The 16,650-nt window shown below is 43.7% G+C and overlaps 4 protein-coding genes across 9 annotated transcripts; 3 read left to right on the top strand and 1 right to left on the bottom strand.

Annotated features, from left to right (window-relative positions):
- The first annotated feature begins 40 nt into the window (after positions 1-40).
- On the top strand, positions 41-2,189 carry ND-B12 (NADH dehydrogenase [ubiquinone] 1 beta subcomplex subunit 3). Of its 4 annotated transcripts, none has more exons than XM_011156227.3 (3): positions 41-174; positions 488-820; positions 2,007-2,189. In XM_011156227.3, the coding sequence occupies exon 2, from the start codon at positions 488-490 to the stop codon at positions 806-808; it is 321 nt and encodes a 106-aa protein (XP_011154529.1). In that variant the 5' UTR covers positions 41-174; the 3' UTR covers positions 809-820; positions 2,007-2,189. The 4 variants fall into 4 exon arrangements, with proteins under 4 accessions (XP_011154529.1, XP_025159501.1, XP_011154530.1 ...); XM_025303716.1 differs by having other exon boundaries at positions 1,961-2,188; XM_011156228.3 differs by lacking the exon at positions 2,007-2,189 and adding an exon at positions 1,041-1,331.
- LOC105192242 (meckelin) lies at positions 1,163-5,710 on the bottom strand. The gene is made up of 13 exons (XM_025303728.1): positions 5,422-5,710; positions 5,190-5,351; positions 4,683-4,981; positions 4,400-4,594; positions 4,083-4,334; positions 3,825-3,979; positions 3,582-3,747; positions 3,208-3,492; positions 2,546-3,013; positions 2,124-2,392; positions 1,875-2,055; positions 1,458-1,668; positions 1,163-1,386 (listed from the first exon to the last, which is right to left on the bottom strand). Exons 1-13 carry the CDS (start codon positions 5,624-5,626, stop codon positions 1,163-1,165), a joined length of 3,072 nt encoding a protein of 1,023 aa, XP_025159513.1. The 5' UTR covers positions 5,627-5,710.
- A 382-nt stretch (positions 5,711-6,092) lies between these two features.
- On the top strand, positions 6,093-15,220 carry LOC105192245 (uncharacterized). Of its 3 annotated transcripts, none has more exons than XM_025303685.1 (3): positions 6,093-6,275; positions 10,828-11,037; positions 13,207-15,220. In XM_025303685.1, exons 2-3 carry the CDS (start codon positions 10,857-10,859, stop codon positions 13,914-13,916), a joined length of 891 nt encoding a protein of 296 aa, XP_025159470.1. In that variant the 5' UTR covers positions 6,093-6,275; positions 10,828-10,856; the 3' UTR covers positions 13,917-15,220. The 3 variants fall into 3 exon arrangements, with proteins under 3 accessions (XP_025159470.1, XP_011154532.1, XP_025159472.1); XM_011156230.3 differs by having other exon boundaries at positions 6,108-6,413; XM_025303687.1 differs by lacking the exon at positions 6,093-6,275 and adding an exon at positions 10,145-10,323.
- Positions 15,221-15,717: 497 nt separating this feature from the next.
- On the top strand, positions 15,718-16,648 carry LOC105192246 (uncharacterized). The gene has a single exon (XM_025303702.1). It carries the CDS (start codon positions 15,915-15,917, stop codon positions 16,242-16,244), a length of 330 nt encoding a protein of 109 aa, XP_025159487.1. The 5' UTR covers positions 15,718-15,914; the 3' UTR covers positions 16,245-16,648.
- Positions 16,649-16,650: the final 2 nt, after the last annotated feature.

The following is a 16,650-nucleotide window of genomic DNA, read 5'->3' as shown; positions in this document are numbered from 1 at the left end:
GCCCCCCGAATTTCAGCACAACTCCCCTCGCCTATCTTACGGGCTTCTGCTCTGTCCCTATATTCCTATGTCTATGGTTGAGTGTCGTGAACGCACCCAAAGAGTGTGTAGTGTAGTACAATAGCAAGTTGTGTTCGGTTGGTTTTAAAGGTTGAATTTCAATCGTTGGAGAAGGTGAATTATGTAATCTTAATGTCATAAATCGTGTTAATAAGTTTAGCATGCATACTAAATAAATATTCAAACTTTTATAAGCTCTTATTAGAGCATCTCATTTATTTGTAAAACAATCACAGAAATTAATCTCTGTTGTGAAAAAGTTTAAGAAAGTAGGATTTTGGATATATATTCAATATAGCATAGTGATATATAATAAGCGTGAATGTTAATAAGTTTCATTGGTTGTATACAGTAGAAATAAATAGTTACTTGTATATATTTATAGAATACAAAGATTATTAAAAGATCATAATTTATTTTTCTTTAGATGGGAGGTCACGAACATGCTCATGAGCCTCCATATAAAATACCGAATCCTGATATTTACAAAGTAGAAGATGTCCCAGAATTAAAACATCTTCAGGAAGAGCTAGCAAAGAGAGGACTGAAGGATCCATGGCTGAGAAATTATGTATGGCGTTATCAATCAACTAAAAAAGTTTTACCACGTGCAGTAGTAACTCTAACCAGAGGCATGAAATATGGCGTACCAGCATTTCTGATCACCATAGCTGTTGAACAATACTTTGGGATCGATTATTCTGGTCATTCCCATCACAAAGATAATCATGGGGATAATCATCATTAATATTCAGCTTAGGTATTAACATTTAAAATGTGTTAAAATAAAGTAGTGGTAATGTCACTGTAAAGTGACAGTTATATAAATAAATTAAGATATAAAAATTTTTTATTCCTTTTATCTTTTATATCTTTATATTTCATATTATTATTTATTTATTGAAGCTCTTGTTTGTTTTTTATATACAACAAATATAAAAATATGTAATCAATAATTAAATCGGTTATTAAATTTTCAGAGTTGAGACAAATTATTGAGATAAAATTTACATATCTGTATAAGATCAACTTAGGGATTAATAAGCGCTAGTTACACAAGAAATATTGCTTGAAATACTAGTTGTAATTATTTACAATCTTTTCACATTAAAAATCTCTTATCCAACAATGACTTGTTGCAAAGATTCCTCTTAATATTACATCTAATGATTATTAAAAATAATTGTGATACAATGACTGTTGTTATACAGGCAAGTACGTATGTGCCGTATAATGCCAGAAAGAACGCAAATATAGTGATTTCAAATGTCGCCAATAGCCATTCATTTCCATATAGTACTACTCTGTTGAAGGAATAATTATTATCTGCAATAAAGTTGCATTTAAAAATGATGATATTTACATTAATTTTGTCAAGATCGTGCAAGTTTTATTACCAATATAGAAGACTGATTTATCTTTGGCATCTTGAAAAAGAACATCGCAGATTTTTTCTAATATATGTTGCTCCTTGATTATATAATCTTCGCTTTCCGAACAATGATCTAAGAACTGTGTCAGAAAGGTTTTCACCTTCGATCTGGTTTCATTTAATTGCTTCCAATTTTTGAAAGATGTGTCATTAACTCTGAAAGCTCCTATGTTTCCCTAAAATATATGTTATTACTTATTAATATGTTATAAATATATGTTAAATACTTTATGAAATACGTTATAAGTACTTTTTATGAGGTGCACATTATTATTATAATAATTTTCATAATTATATAACAGCCATGAGTATTAGACAGTCATTCTAAAAAAATCAAGATCAATTGATCAAAGTTATCAAAGCAGAATTTTCGTGAACGTACGTTATCCTTCTGCTTCATGAGTTCGTCATACAAAAATTTGAACGACCGAGTCAAGGATATTATAAAAGTCTGTTCGGTCGTTCCAGGTACCAAGCCTCTGTGTGCACACAAGTTATCCTCCTCCTTTTTTAGGTCATTTATCAGCGTGGGAAGATCTGTATCCGCAAAGCCATGCACGGATCTATTATGAAAAGAAAAATCCAACAATCAACAGAGTTTGTCGTAGTGTCGCGCAATATCTTAGATTACCTGCCGTGTATATAGAAGCCATAATAATTATGCGCCAAAATAAATACACTGATGTTTGCGACTGAGCACAGATCTACAAATTTCTGCAGTCTGTTCCGGATGTATCTCTCATAGAACATAAGGCGGATCAGCCATTGCGCGAAGTACACGGATACGTACACAAACGTGCAGATTGCATATTGCAGCGTAAAATTATTCCTCGTTTCGGAGAATTTATCCGCGGCGTTTGCTTCCGGCATCGCTAGCATCCACGATTCCAAATTAAATATCTACGATACGGTACGAGTATTTAATTAATATATTATTTAATAAATTATTAGTATTTGAGTTATTCGAATCATCTGCTGTAAATCGTTTTGTACAATTCTGCGAAATATCACAATAATTAAACAAATAGAGACATTTTCTCTCGAGCTTCACACCTGCAAAATGCACAGAGTATAAACTGATTGCAATGCTACGTTTATTTTTCGTTTGGTCTGAAGTTTGCACCATTCATTTGCGATAAAATAGGTTCTCCAAACGCTGATCGGCGCGTTATTAACGTAGTTGTGCTCTATTGTCTCCTGCAAAGGTGATCTCGATAATGAACGAATAGAAGAGAAGTCTGCCGCATATTTGTCAATCGTCGAAGACTTGGAAATTTCACTTGGGCTCGCATTCCCATTCGTCTTGCGTAATCTTTTCTTTCTCTTGGATGCAATGATGTCCGACGATATTCTTGTAGATCTACCATCGTTCCGCGAAAATCTGTTGGCGTACAATTTTCGCAGGGAAGTGTGTGGTGAATCATATTTCACTTGATTGTGTATCGTTCTCTGTTGCTCCCAGTCAACGAAGAATATATTCAAATCCCAATGTTGACAAATGAAACCTATCATTTCTACGATCTGGATTTAAGATAATCGAATTAATTGTGATAATTTACCACAAGTATATTAAAGTAAAGTATAGTATAGTATAAGTAAAGTATATTAAAAATTTGCATATTTTACAAGAACGATATATAAACTTCAAGATACATAAACTTCGTTAAAAATTCATTCAAAATTAATTTTCTATAAAACACTCGCGTTCTACTTACTTTAAAGCTGAATGCTACACTCATGTATGTTTGAATTCTCTTTTCACTGGCATTGTCGGGAAGTAAAATGTACGGTACAGTCTGACCTTTATAAAAGACAAATAAACATATGCACGCGCCGATGCATACGAAAGTGATGACGTTCCCAACTATGCCCATGGCGTAGACCAAGAACCACAATAAAACAGCTACGCTAAGATTGCCGTTGTGATTGCGCTTGTAATAGCTCCATGCCTTGATCATGGAAAATATCAGAGCTATTCCCGTCAGCACGCCGATAGTTATCTGATAAAAAGAGAAATTTTATTCTTAAAGATGAATTCTCTCGTACGCGCGCGTCCCGAATTTTCTCAATCTCAGTCGATTTTACCGACCTGCACATTGTAATCCATGTCGCTGTCCTTTAATTTGAATATAACTTTGTATTCTATTACAATGTCGGGATTATCAAAAAGATCTTGATACGTCAGTTCATCATACTTTACGATCAAAAAGGGTGCGAAGATTTTGCCATGTTCTTCTCCGTTCTGAACATTCACTCTGCAAGAAACATCTCTTCGTTGCTTGCCGCGGGTATTTACAAGAGAAAAAGTTTGTGAAGATTGCGAGCAACTTACAAGACAGTTAGAGATTTCATGTATCGTAACACAGAGAGCTCCGGTGCTTTCGCGAATCTAATGTTCATGAACGTGGGTAGCGCCTTGAAACCGCTTACGTTATCAACTAGAAAGAATTTCCGCACTAACTGCTGCCGCAGAATTTCATCAATATCCTATGAAACACGAGAAGAACATAATTATTACAAATATTCATAAAGTAGCTATTATTGGTTTAATTATCTATTGTCTATATGACAAAATATGATGTAATTTTACTTCTCCCGCTAGCTTCACGACCACAGGCAGAGCGTGCGTGAAAGTCCTATTGCCGTCTTTAAATATTAAATAAGGAGACAATAATTCCACTTGTGCGTTCAACAACTCGACAGCAGTGGTTCTGCATCTTTTGTTGTAATTCACACCAAACCTCACGTTTCTCAAAAGCTGACAAGGAAGACTCGGCCTACCAATGGACAAGAACTCGCCGTTCAAGGAGAATTTGGCTATTGTAAAGTCAAGGGTACTACTCTGCAAATGTATAATAAATTTAAAGCAGATGCAATCACCGAGTACGCGCATCTTTCGTATCATACATTATCTTCTCTCCTGAGACTGTATCTTTCAGATATCTTTGTGTCATTCAATATTGATATAGTGTCCTGCTTGTTGTAGAACAACCATACCGGCGCCAAGGGTGTGTGCACAAAGAGCATGCAAGCTATACCATCTGTGTAGAGAGTCAGAGCACATATATTTGACAAGTGTTCGCATGCCATTCTGTCTTTCCTCTGAAAACAATTGCTAAGTGTGTAGCATCTTCAAGGAAAAGTTAGTCTCTAAGACAGATTTAGTTTCTCTCTTCTCTCGTGTGTGTACCTTACAGAGATGCACTGCTACTTGCAATTCACTTCGCAGGTAATAACTGTCCACGCTTTCGCTTTGAAATTTCATCAGATATGTGCTTCTGACATCGGGCCAGTCAGCGACGTCGTCCTTGCGTAGGCAGTAATTCCGTAGTCTTACGTGTGTCGCGCTCGGGCACACGCAATTTTCACGACCGCTGTACTCGCGGTCGCATGGTAAGCATTTGGAGCAGTCGGCGGACGGATATGTGCCTTGCACGCATGTTATACAAAGCACAGTGTCCAGCAATATACCGTTTACATTTCTGTCCACTAGAAATATATTTGAGAAATCCGTTAACAATTCAATCATCGCATTACAGTGATATTGAATAGAAAAGAGAGTTTTCGAATTGAATAAGTTGCCAACGAGTGCAACGATCGCTCTATTTTTTTGCATTAGTCAAGAAAATCTGGTAAATCCAGTAAATTCATGTTAGACTGAGAAAAGTCGCTGGTTAAGAAAAATGATCAGGATTACGTCTTATTTGATTCGTAGAGCATTTGCACGTCGCATTCGAGCGCAGGATACATTCTCCTCCATCGGCGCTCGCGATCATGTCGGGGCCGCAAGCGACACAGCGCGAGTTACCGTTTTCGAAGCCGATCCTCCTGCTAAACGCGTTGCATACGCATTGCAAACCTGCATGAAGTTCAAATGTGAGTCGATCATGAGACAGACATCACGTGAAAACGAAACGTGAGAAACTTACGATTTGCAGCCGGCTCGAGATTTTTGCTGGCGTTGCATTGCGAGCAAGACAAGGAGAGCGTATCGAAGTACTCGTCGTACCTGCAGGAACTTGGTGTCCAGTATTCAAGTGTATCATTGTTCACATTAATCGCACCAGCGAATGACGAAAGAACAATTGCAATGAATGGTACGTAACAATTGCAACTGTCTCGGATGCAGTTCATATTTGTTTACACGCCGCCATGGCGATAGTTGCCATGGCGACGATGTCGGCTAACTTCAGGGCTAGAGCATTGCCAACGGCTGAAATGAATTTTTTTTCCTCAGTTTAAATGAGATCTCTCGATATAAGACGACTAGTGCGGATACGTATTAAGACGATAATTGTAAGTTACTCTTATGCTAATTATCTCTCAGCTGCCTGTAAATATACGATATTACGTATGAAACGACAGTCAGCCGATTAAAGATGAAAAATATAATTACGCAAGTGTCCGTTTGATTCAATCGTTACGAATAAACCCGTCAATTCATACTTTAAGGTTACTGCGAACTTTTCTATTTTCGTAAGTAGAAGCCGATGTAACAGATCAACGAGATAAATTGATAGAATATAATTATAAACGTAATAATTTTCTTGAAATTAATGCGTTACAGATAATAATAGTGACTGTTTAATTAAACTAGTTCTTAGGCGCTGCCTAAGATGACGAGATCATTTTCCTTTGCGTCTCATCGACGAAGGTGGGAGCAGAACGTGCCTCCGGAGGACACGACGCGAACGACCAGCCAGCCGACTTAGGCGTCGATTTCGTCAGGATCACGTCTACGTGATTCCACGGTTCCGTCGGAAGCATCACAGGCGGTAGCTGGGTAAGTAAGTAAGTAGGGATAACGCGGCTGCGGAGAGTGGGAAACAATTCGGGTCTTCGCGACTGCTGTGGGAGTCGCGCCGCTACTTCCGACGAAACAGCATCTTAAGGGATAACACACCTCGTTACTATCGTCTAGGTAAGGGCGTCTCGCGACATTCGCGTGCTCGCACACGCGAGCGCGCGTGTCTCTCTTCCCCGTTGGTACAAATCTCTCATTGTTTCCGCGGAGAGCCAGGTCGCGCGCGGGTGATTCAATTTGCATTGTTTATATATCGCGCATACTCTACGCTAACTGACGGGGTTCGATCGTGATGCAACGCGGCGGAATATATCGTTCGTGTGGTGAACGAGATCGACGGCGTTCGTCGTGTACCAATTGCATTCCCGATCGCTTGGCATCGTTAACGGAATGCTGACAGACGTCGTCCGTCATAATCGCGATTACGAAGTCATAACTGCACGATCAGAATTGTTCCCCAATTAAAGAATGTGCGTCTATGGTCCTGTATAAACGCGTTAGACGCAAACGCGCTCTCTTAACAGTGCGTCTCGAGACGCAATCTCTCGCCGAGCTTTAAATCGTTATTATTAATCGTTAATTCTAATCTATGGGCGATATTAATATTTACAATTTTCTCTCATCTCAGAGCTGAGATATGTACTTAATCTTCCTCGACGATCACTCGCGTGCTTCATCCAAACGATATCTATTTGTTTCTCAGCAATTGTAGCGATTGCCACGAAGTGTGTAAGTGTGATTAATACGATATTTTTCACACGGACGATCAACGATTGATCTCATTGAACGCGGGTCTCTCGATACCGAAGATATGAAATTGCAAGGTGAAATTGAGGAATATGAGTCGAAAGATATGAATATCGCGTTCAATGTCAATCATATTGTCACAGTTAATCGTCGTTTATGTGTTAACCGCATTAATGAGCATATCATCGACAAAATTGCGATGCCGATTATGCGCGTAACTGGGATTATTTTGTAACCGATATCGCCGTTTTTTACGTGCTGTCTACCGGCTAAATTTGGCGGGCTTACGCAACGAGAAAGAAAGAAAGAAAGAAAGAAGGAACGAACGAACGAACGAACGAACGAACGCGTTATGTCCGGCCACCATGAGCGTCGTCTCGATGGGCCGAAAGATTCGATTTCACGCGCAGAATCGCGAATGATCTCTCTCGGAGAGAGGAGCGCGTAAGAGTTCGCCGTGCGAACCCTGAATTCCGTTACCGAGGAAAAGCGACGGCTGTCGTCTCGAGAATGAACATCTAGCTTCGATGTTCCCCGTTAATGATTAGTCAGGGATTAGTTACGCGACCGTTAAGTCCTCTCATTGCCGCCGTCACGACGGCGGTGAGTCTCTTGCGAAAACGGCCTCTCGATATACGGCCGGACATTCGATACTCGCACGGTCCGCGCAAATTGACACGAGGACGCGGCGCAATTGCGCGATTTATTTAAGTCCTCCGCTCGCACGCGTATTCGGGGCTATACATTAAATAATGTACACGGGAAACCGACGAGACGGGACGAGAGACGAGAGTCGCGCTGAGTCAGAATCTAAAACAGTTGGCATTATATCGCGGTGAGTAACTCATTACCGCACATTTGTGTGCGGCCACGTCTGGTCTGTCGCTGATCCGTTTCACTGGCCGCCGACGTTTCTCTCTACACGGTGTCGTATAAACCACATCGCAACCGATGCACCCCGGGATAATCGCTCGCCCGCGTGTGAATGTCCGTCCCATTAATAGCGCGGGCCAAATTTTTGCCGAGGATCGCCGGTTGTCACTTGTAACGACACCGTAATTCCGTTATCGCTGTTTGTCATACCGCATGCTCTCCTCGATCGTCTCTCGCGGAGTTTTTGACTCTGAGTCAGCGTTGTCTGAGTTAGGTAGGTCTGCAAGTTGAAAAGTTTCCACAAGATTACCGCTTGACATTGGAGCTAAAGCAGGTTTTAAGTTGTACTTGGTTTTAGATTACAGTTTTCAAACTTCCGATCAAACATCGACTATATCACGACTGCGCGTTGTCGCAACGATTTTCCTGAATGGTAACGCGATTTGGAACATGCGAGCCACACGACAGAGCCGTGGCGTCACGCGTAGTAAAATATTTTTGGGCGCATGAACGAACGAACGATTGAGTAATGATCTAATCCGCTCTAAATCATAGCTACTTTCCAAGAGGACGCGCGCCAGACGCGTACACGCCAATTAAGTCGAACAAACGGTCTGCTCCTGGTCGAAAGAAGTCGGCTATATAACTTGTCGCCTCTTTGGCATGAACGATTCCGCGACGTAAAACCTCGCGTCCTCCACTGGCCGGCCGGCAGGGAATTACCGCTTCTCTCGATGTCATATCTTCGCTATTTATTCCGAGCTTGCGAATTTATTTCCAACGCGTCGTGCGATGCGCCGTAACGGCGCAATCTTATTTCGAACTGCCGTTATTATCGGGGTATTTGTGTCGATGATCCGGCGATCTCTCACCACGAGAGGAACAGGGAGCCAACGAAAAATCATACCGTTGTCCGCTGAAGAAATCAATAAATAAATCTCCACCGCGTGTAAAACGATTCGTCAGATGTCAAAACAATTCCATCGCCGTGTGACGCTTTATCCGTCGCTCTTTATCTCTCGCTTTCCCTCTTGTTTGCCGATGGGAGTTGAAAATTTTTGGATTGGCAATTCGCCGGAATTCGCGCTCGAGTTTCTATCCGCCTCCTCTCGAAATTCGCCGTCGAATATCAAATAAATCTTGATTAATCGCCGCCAACTCCATGACTCTTTGTCTCATTTCACTTTTCGCTACGGGATACGCAGGAATTTGGCTCTGCGTCTGCGTGTATACAATGCAACGTGCTGTTAATGTGTTTACAGGTGTAATCCGAGGAATTCGCCGCTTAGTAGCCTCGATAATTTAACAGCTGACGAAAATAAATCGGCCGCCGTGTACTGCGCTCATTAGCCTACTTACTACTACGCGCAGTATCTGTCGCAGCCTCTCGATTTTAAAATAATTTCGAAACAAAAGATGTAGGCGGACGAAAGACACTAATCTTGCGAACCGAGACTGAAGGCTCGCGAACGCGCCGCAGCGTTATTGTCTCAAGCGACGAGGAGGTGCAGCTTTTGAATTACCGTCCGATCGGTGTCGCGACGTGCACTCGTGACGACATCGGCGACTAATTCGCATGATCATCGATATAACTCGGCCTCTTGTAGACCTGTTCTATATAACTTTTAACGACATTGTTGTTAAAAGTTATACAATAAGTTGACCGAACAATTCTCCAGTCGAATTTCCATCGACTTTCACCGTAACCGCTTGTCCGTTTCTCACAGATGCGATTGTCCAACGACGGTGAATGAGAGCGCGCAATTTTCGCGTCACGCGTCCGCGCTGTTGCTCGCAAATATATCCTTCAGGCGAAATCGTTTCCTGTGCTTTTTCCCGCTGTAAGGACGCATGAACGTTCATAATTGTTCCGTTCTCCTTGATTTTCGCTTAAGTAAGCGCCGGTATATCCTTGCGTTGCCGCTCCCGTCGCTCGCTCGCGACCCTCAACTTCGACCAGCGGCCAAGAGCGCGATGATGAAGTCGCCACAAGATCGAGATATCTATGATCGTTATCACGTACACAGATACAGAAGCCGGCCCTGAAATAAGGGCGAGTGGGCGCTCAGGGTTTCACGCCTCGTATTCAGAGAGGCTGTCCCGGGCTTGCGTGCGCCGTGCCAGTTCAGTTCACGGGCACCAAATTAGACGCGGGCTATTTTCGACCGGTGTACAGCCGCTCGCTCCAGTTTGCCGACGGCTAACCACTGCGAGAGAGCGAGAGAGCGAGAGAGAGAGAGAGAGAGAGAGAGAGAGAGCGAACTTGGACTTTTGTTACACGCGGTATAGCGCGCCTCGCGGCCCTCTCGGTAGCTCGCCACGTGGAGAACGTGGACGGGAGGATAGAGTAGCTCAGCCACGTGTCCCATATTAGCGAAACGATTTTCCACGTCATTTGCCGCTGCATGTATGTAGGTGGTGCATGGGGGGGGGGGGCACTTACTCATACGTTGGAATTAGAGATCATCGTTGTGTTAATAATAATGTCGCCGTGATCCTATTCGTGTTTGATCGGTTTTCGATGCGCTCGAATGAAGATTTATCTAATTGAGTCGAGACGCAACAGTTGATCGCAATCCTGAAATATTCGAAAGGATGTAAGAGGATATAAATATAGAAAGGGATACTTGCGTAAATAGTGTATGACAAGAGAGAGAAAGAGAGTACTTCTCAAATAGCACAGTATATCCTGAATTACAGATTATTCTGAATGCATTTGGAACTAGGACACTTCCCAGGATATTCTGGAAAACATGTTTCGGTCGATTCTCAGACTTGTTGTGCTTTCTGGGCCGATACAAAAATTATCGATACACACATGAAAAGTGGAGTTACCGTTATCTCTACGACAATATGATAATCTTCTCATCAGTTCTCAATAGCGATCCTCTCATTCGCTTTGTCTTTGCAGCTTAGCAAGAAGACAGCCACCTAACCGAGATGTCCAGGCCAATACTCAGCAGGCCGCGTACGCGCATTTACGGCAGCAACTACGACAAGGGCGAGTCCTATTACAAGCCCATGGTTGACCACCTAGATCGGAAGTACAGCGGACGACCGTTGTTCCCGGAGCCGAGAAATTCACTAGCCGACGAGATCGCGGCCCGCCGTAGCGACATCGGTAACCTGTTCAGTCGTTTTCCAAAGTGGTTTTGACGGAGTGTTGTAAGACTTCTCCCAGATCCTCCTCGAGAGATCGTCGACGAGGCACGCTGAATAGATTCGTTGTGTCAAAAATCAAGTATCTGAGATGAACTCTTGTCCCCTCTCCTCCCTTCACAGCCCATGCAACCTCGCTCCAACTTCCACGACTCGCATGATCGATCGTCGTCCACTTCGCCGCGCGCGCTCGATGTACCGTTGTTAAATTACGACCTACTCCTGGACTGGAGGATCACAATCCTCGATCAGTCTCGCGATTACTAACCTGTTGAATGAATTTGTAAGAATTATGGATAATTAAAGCAAATAATTGTGGACAAATTAAATAGAAACAAAAGAAGAGAACAGAGAAGAAAGATTACGAGAGACAAGAAATTGTAACGAGAAATTTAATGAAAGGTGCAGACTTTTTCGGATACTTTGTACAGAGTCTTTTCTCGATACTGTTAAGTTCACAAAGCAAGACTATGCGGTGCTGCAGTGATCAGCGAGCGAGACGCTCACGCGTTCCAACAGGTATTTCGAGCAGGTAGAACTAGAGGCGTCATTCTTTTCTCCAGTGCCAGAGCCGGTTCTTTATTGTTTTGCGTGCATCGATTTTCGTTGTCTCGCCTTCTTGTCTGTAGTTAGTCTCTTGATTGTTGTTGATCCCAATCCCCCCTTTATTTGATGTATCATCCTGCGACTTATTGAATAAATACTGTTGAATGTTGTTTGGATTTTCTAAGTACTCGTGAGATGTTGCGCGGGAGGTTTTGGTGTGACTTGCATTGACAACGCGCACGTGCGCTGCGATGAACGGATCGATGATCCGCGATGATCGAGGAGCCGTGGCTGCGAGACCGTGCCAGCTTCTTCTTCCTCCCGAAGATCGTTTCGTCGGACTTCGACTTCGCGAAACGGTTTGCCTCCGGTTGAACGTTGCTCCGGACGTCCGCATACAGTCCGCATGCTCGCACACTGCTCGCGTCTCACACCGACACAGAACACGGGTGGGGCGATTTATGAAAGGTGTTGCGTGTCCTCCTGAGTGATATGTCTGCAATAAAGTTGACGGTGATCGTCCGGTTAGCGGCGAATAAATTTACCGCGGCTCTGCGCGCGTCTGAGACCGCGCGGCAAACTAGGAGCAACGCGGTGTATCACACTGCGCAAGGGAAAGAAAAAATAGACAAAGAACGAAACGAGAAAAAGAAACACGCTACTTATCCGAGACACCCTGTATGTTTCGCTGACGTCGTAGGTGGTGTAACGCAGAGAATGAACGTCGTGCTTGACGTTGCTAGCAACTAGCCAGTTTAATAGCACGGTCGGCCGCGCCGATGTGATTTTGTAGATGTGCCAGATTGTTAATACGACGCGCATCCGAATTTATTTTTGATCGGAAGGAAAATCCAAAAATATATACGCGTAAGTCGCGCTATAAAGTTTATTTGGCTGAGTCAAGCCGTTGTAAGTGGAGAAGCGTAAAATGTCGTAAAATCTTCGCGCGCGAACAGCCACTTCGGCCTCGTATGAAATTTCACGAGCAAGATCGATATAACGTTCAGTAGTTCTATATACATTAAATTGTAATCAGTGCTGGGGTTTTTTTTTAATCTCACGGGAGATGATCAGATTTCCTCACAGAGAGAGAGAGAGAGAGAGAGAGAGAGAGAGAGAGAGAGAATTTAGATATCTTGATTTCTTAATCGCACAATGTGAAACATCTTGAATAAAAACGTTTAAAATAAAGTATCTTTTTCTCGTTAACCTTACCATCACTGATTATAATCCGCTATATTTTAAGCGCAGTCTCTCATCACGTACTTTCGCATACATAGAGATACATCGATAACGACGGAGCAGGGACAAATCGTGCGACTTTACCGCCGATTCGATCGAGTTGCGACCTCGCGAGGTTCTCCATCTTCTTCTCATCCTGTCAATTATCCACCGCCATCTCTCATCGAACACTCATCCTTCATCTGAAATCGTTGACGCAACTACGACTCATGACAATGATTATTATCATTGTCACCGTCACCGTCACCGTCACCGTCATCGTCATCGTTATCTCGCCCATTACAGTCCTTCACCCTCTCCATGCACAAATCAACGCTCTCTTTTCTGATATCGGTTTTTGCAGGCACGCGCGACCTCTCCGGTCCCCGCACCGGCCGCGACCCTGACCTCGAACTCGACTCCCGTACCCGTGCCTCCCAACTACCACCCCTCACCGACCCTCTGCTACCCCCTGAAGACGAGGACACCGTCTACGATAGCCGTGGTCAACGTACGCGTCGCAGGCTTGGCGACGATTTCGCAGAGGACATAGCGGCGACGACGCGTCGCTTCCGGGCTCGGGTAGCGGCGATGGGACTTGAAGAGGAGCTCGAGGCCGCGACTTCCGCGAATCAGGCGAAGAAGAGCGCCGCTGATCTTCTGGAGAGCGCAGTGACCGCACGGAAAGGCGCTAGGACAGCGATTGAAGAGGCCGAGAGCGGCTTCAAGAGACGCTCGAAGCTATTCGACGAGATAGAGCGCGCAGACGAGAGCAAGCCGGCGTTCACTAGGTGGTCCAAGCTGATCAACGAGGATGAAGACCTGGTGCCGACCAGCGCTGCCGCCAGTAGGGCTAAACAGACGAAGGCGCGCCTTCATGACCTCGAGTCGGAGATGGAGGAGCTCGCCGAGAGGCAAGCCAAGAGGGAACGCAGAGCGGCTGCTCTCAGGGCGCTGGTGAACGAGAGTGCGGCCGCAGCCGACGATGTCGTTCAGCAGTCGACGATCAGCAAGAAAGTGTCGGTGCGCAGCGTGCAGGGCACTGAACGCGCGGAGAAGCACGTCGCCTTCTAAACGGCCGGAGAATTGGAACGGCAAGATAGATCAGAGTCTCGCCTTTCTGATAATCTTCACGACGGTGTCTTACAGCCGATGCGTTGCAGTCGCGCTCGGAGATTGAAGGCGATTTCGTCCGGCTGTGATTGCACTCATGGTCCAATATCGCTTGACAAGGTCTCCTTGTTAACACATAAGAGATCGGTTACGAGACTTCGTGTTCTTTAAAGCTTGAATGCGAAGGATTGCTCACGAGATTTCTCGTTTTTCTAAGCTCAAACGCAAACTACCGGTTTAGTTGCGAGTTCAGTCGTCTCCATTAGTCGTTATTGAGCTGTGTTAACACTTTGAACAACGAGAAATCTCACTGACAGGTCTCTTCTTATGCGTGGAGAATAAATTCGAAGTAATCGCGATGAAATTAGTTAGAAATCAGTCTGGCAGATCACGGCCTGCAACACGATGATCATGAGTCGGCACGCTGTAAGACACTGTTGTATCTCGACATATATGTCTATAGATTTCTTTTTCGACGTATCATGCGGCGACCACGTTTGCGTTTTTGGCAGCCGCGCAATCGCATCGTCGCTGGTTTGTCCTCGCGAAGGGAACATACGGCCAGCTCCGTTGAATAGTATTGTGCTAATAATCCGACATAATCTCGACACTTGCGTGTCTACGACGTAGCGGGTATGTATGTTCGTTTCGCGTGATTTTACAAATATGAATGTATCAGTATGTTAATGCGAGGAGCATCATTTGGGAAATATATTCGATCGGTCATCCGAAGGTCAGATTATCCTCCACAATCTTACTTTTCCAAGTGCATAATTGAATCTTGTAAATTTTACTGCAATCTGAATCACACGCTTTCAATTGTCGTCGAATCGATTTTGCCGCATGAATGTCGCTTCAACTGCTCAAGATCGAATGCACTTCCGGATGATACACCTCGCATCGTGATATAATCTTCTGCTTTTCCGCTCCGCGAACGAGATTCGTGGGAGTTTAAGTGTTGATTGTTCCTAACGAACGAGAGTTACGTTCAGTCGCAGCGAAGAACACCGTCGCGCAGAAACGTGAACGCAATGTTGTAAATTAAGAAAATACAAAAATCGTGTTCTACCGTACCTACCCCGAGAACATATTACTATTTTCATTTCAAAGGTTTATTTTTCATTACTCGGGGACAAACTCTGTAACGCGTTATCAAGCTGTGTTAGGCTGTTGAAAGATAGCCTGAATTCACAAAACTTTCGCCGAATTCATTCTGTCTACATGTATTCTTCCTTTCTTATATATGAATAAATCTCGTTTGAAATTTTTCTTTTCGGAAAACACTGGTGTGTATCGTGTGACGTTGCATGTCACAGATTGCCCTACACTTGATCGTTATCCTTGTGTCTTCCCTCTGTTTTCCGTATGCACAAGAATCCTCACAGGAATAATTCCTATTGGTCGAAGGTAAGAATTGATTTTATAGCGCGAATAAAGTTGACAAGTACGAATCTTACTTGTTATCGTTAACTTCAAGGTGCTCGAGAAAGACGCAGGATTAAGGAATATCCACATTTTAACAGTATAATCATCTTAACGCGATCCTACTAACATTTTAGGCTCTCGCAACTTGTCGGGAAATCGTGACGATTCCTACGACGACCTGGACATCCTATTCGACGGACATGGTCGACCAGTTCAAGAAGATCCCTATGAGGACGAATTCGTGATGACTCACCGGCGCTTCAAGGAACGCGCGGCTGCCGCATTCGAGGAGGATATGGCGGAATTGAGACGCAAGAGGCGGGATATGCAGGTTCAATCAAACGACAAAATAATTCGATAATTCGCTGTTGGAAATCGAATATAATAACGAGGTGGCGGTGGATGCGCCACTTTATTGTGATGAATTGATGATAAAGCTGAGGGTGATCACGCACGTTGCAGGATCGCATCTTTGACGTGATTGACCTGAACGCCGAGATTGAGAAGGCTAAGAACACGCTGGAGGCCGCGGAGATGGCGTTCCAGCGGCATGCGACCAAGTTCGACAATCAAGAGGACGACGAGCAGACGATGTCGTTAGCGCAGAAGCTCGACAGAACGCGTAAAATCGCCAATGCGGAGCTGGTGCCGGAGAAGCTGAAGGTCAAGCCTATCGTGGCCAAATGGATCAAGGTGTCGGCCAACGAGAAACCGGAAGCAACGGCTGAAGCAATGCAGACCGGGAGACAACGCAGAATTAACTCGTTGATCGATACCAGCGAAATTGCCGATCCGTTGGAGTCACTCGCGATGCAGCCGATGAAACGGAGATTCTTGAAGAGGAAGAAGAGCGTCTCGTTTTAAGAGCCGTCGTCGCGACGTGGAAACACACATAGTTGCAATGCGAAAATCGCGAGGATATTTTCTAACGACTATAATCGTGTCATCTTATCCATTTAATTCAAATGTCATTTAATCGTATTCATACTCCTTCAGTTATATCTCTATTCGGTTATACATACGATGTTCTTATGTTATCTTGAGACTATATTCAATGAAAATATGTCGTTATCGTTCGTTACAAGCGTATACCTTGATAGAAATGAATTGCTATGTATTTAATATCGAGTACTATTAAATAAAATCAGGAAAGACTATCGGAGGATTTGCGACTATTAATTCGGAAATTTATATCCTAGAATTTTCCCTGCAAGTTCTCGCTCGGGTAACATACGTCGAACGTTAATTTAGTGGGAGAAACACGCGGTAG

This window comes from Harpegnathos saltator, unplaced genomic scaffold, assembly GCF_003227715.2.
Source record: "Harpegnathos saltator strain DR-91 unplaced genomic scaffold, Hsal_v8.6 scaffold117, whole genome shotgun sequence".
NCBI classification, from domain to species: Eukaryota; Metazoa; Arthropoda; class Insecta; order Hymenoptera; family Formicidae; genus Harpegnathos; species Harpegnathos saltator.
This window is presented reverse-complemented; position numbering and strand designations above follow the sequence as displayed.

Excerpts from the sequence above, each read along its gene's own strand:
- LOC105192242 (XM_025303728.1), bottom strand. The coding sequence starts at position 5,626 with ATGAACTGCATCCGAGACAGTTGCAATTGTTACGTACCATTCATTGCA. Across the intron at positions 3,980-4,082 it reads TCGTGAAGCTAGCGGGAGAA|GATATTGATGAAATTCTGCG; the intron begins GTAAAATTACAT and ends CGTGTTTCATAG. Across the intron at positions 2,393-2,545 it reads ATACTCTGTGCATTTTGCAG|ATATTTAATTTGGAATCGTG; the intron begins GTGTGAAGCTCG and ends ACCGTATCGTAG.
- LOC105192246 (XM_025303702.1), top strand. The coding sequence starts at position 15,915 with ATGGCGTTCCAGCGGCATGCGACCAAGTTCGACAATCAAGAGGACGAC.
- LOC105192245 (XM_025303685.1), top strand. The coding sequence starts at position 10,857 with ATGTCCAGGCCAATACTCAGCAGGCCGCGTACGCGCATTTACGGCAGC. Across the intron at positions 11,038-13,206 it reads GGCCCGCCGTAGCGACATCG|GCACGCGCGACCTCTCCGGT; the intron begins GTAACCTGTTCA and ends CGGTTTTTGCAG.
- ND-B12 (XM_011156227.3), top strand. The coding sequence starts at position 488 with ATGGGAGGTCACGAACATGCTCATGAGCCTCCATATAAAATACCGAAT.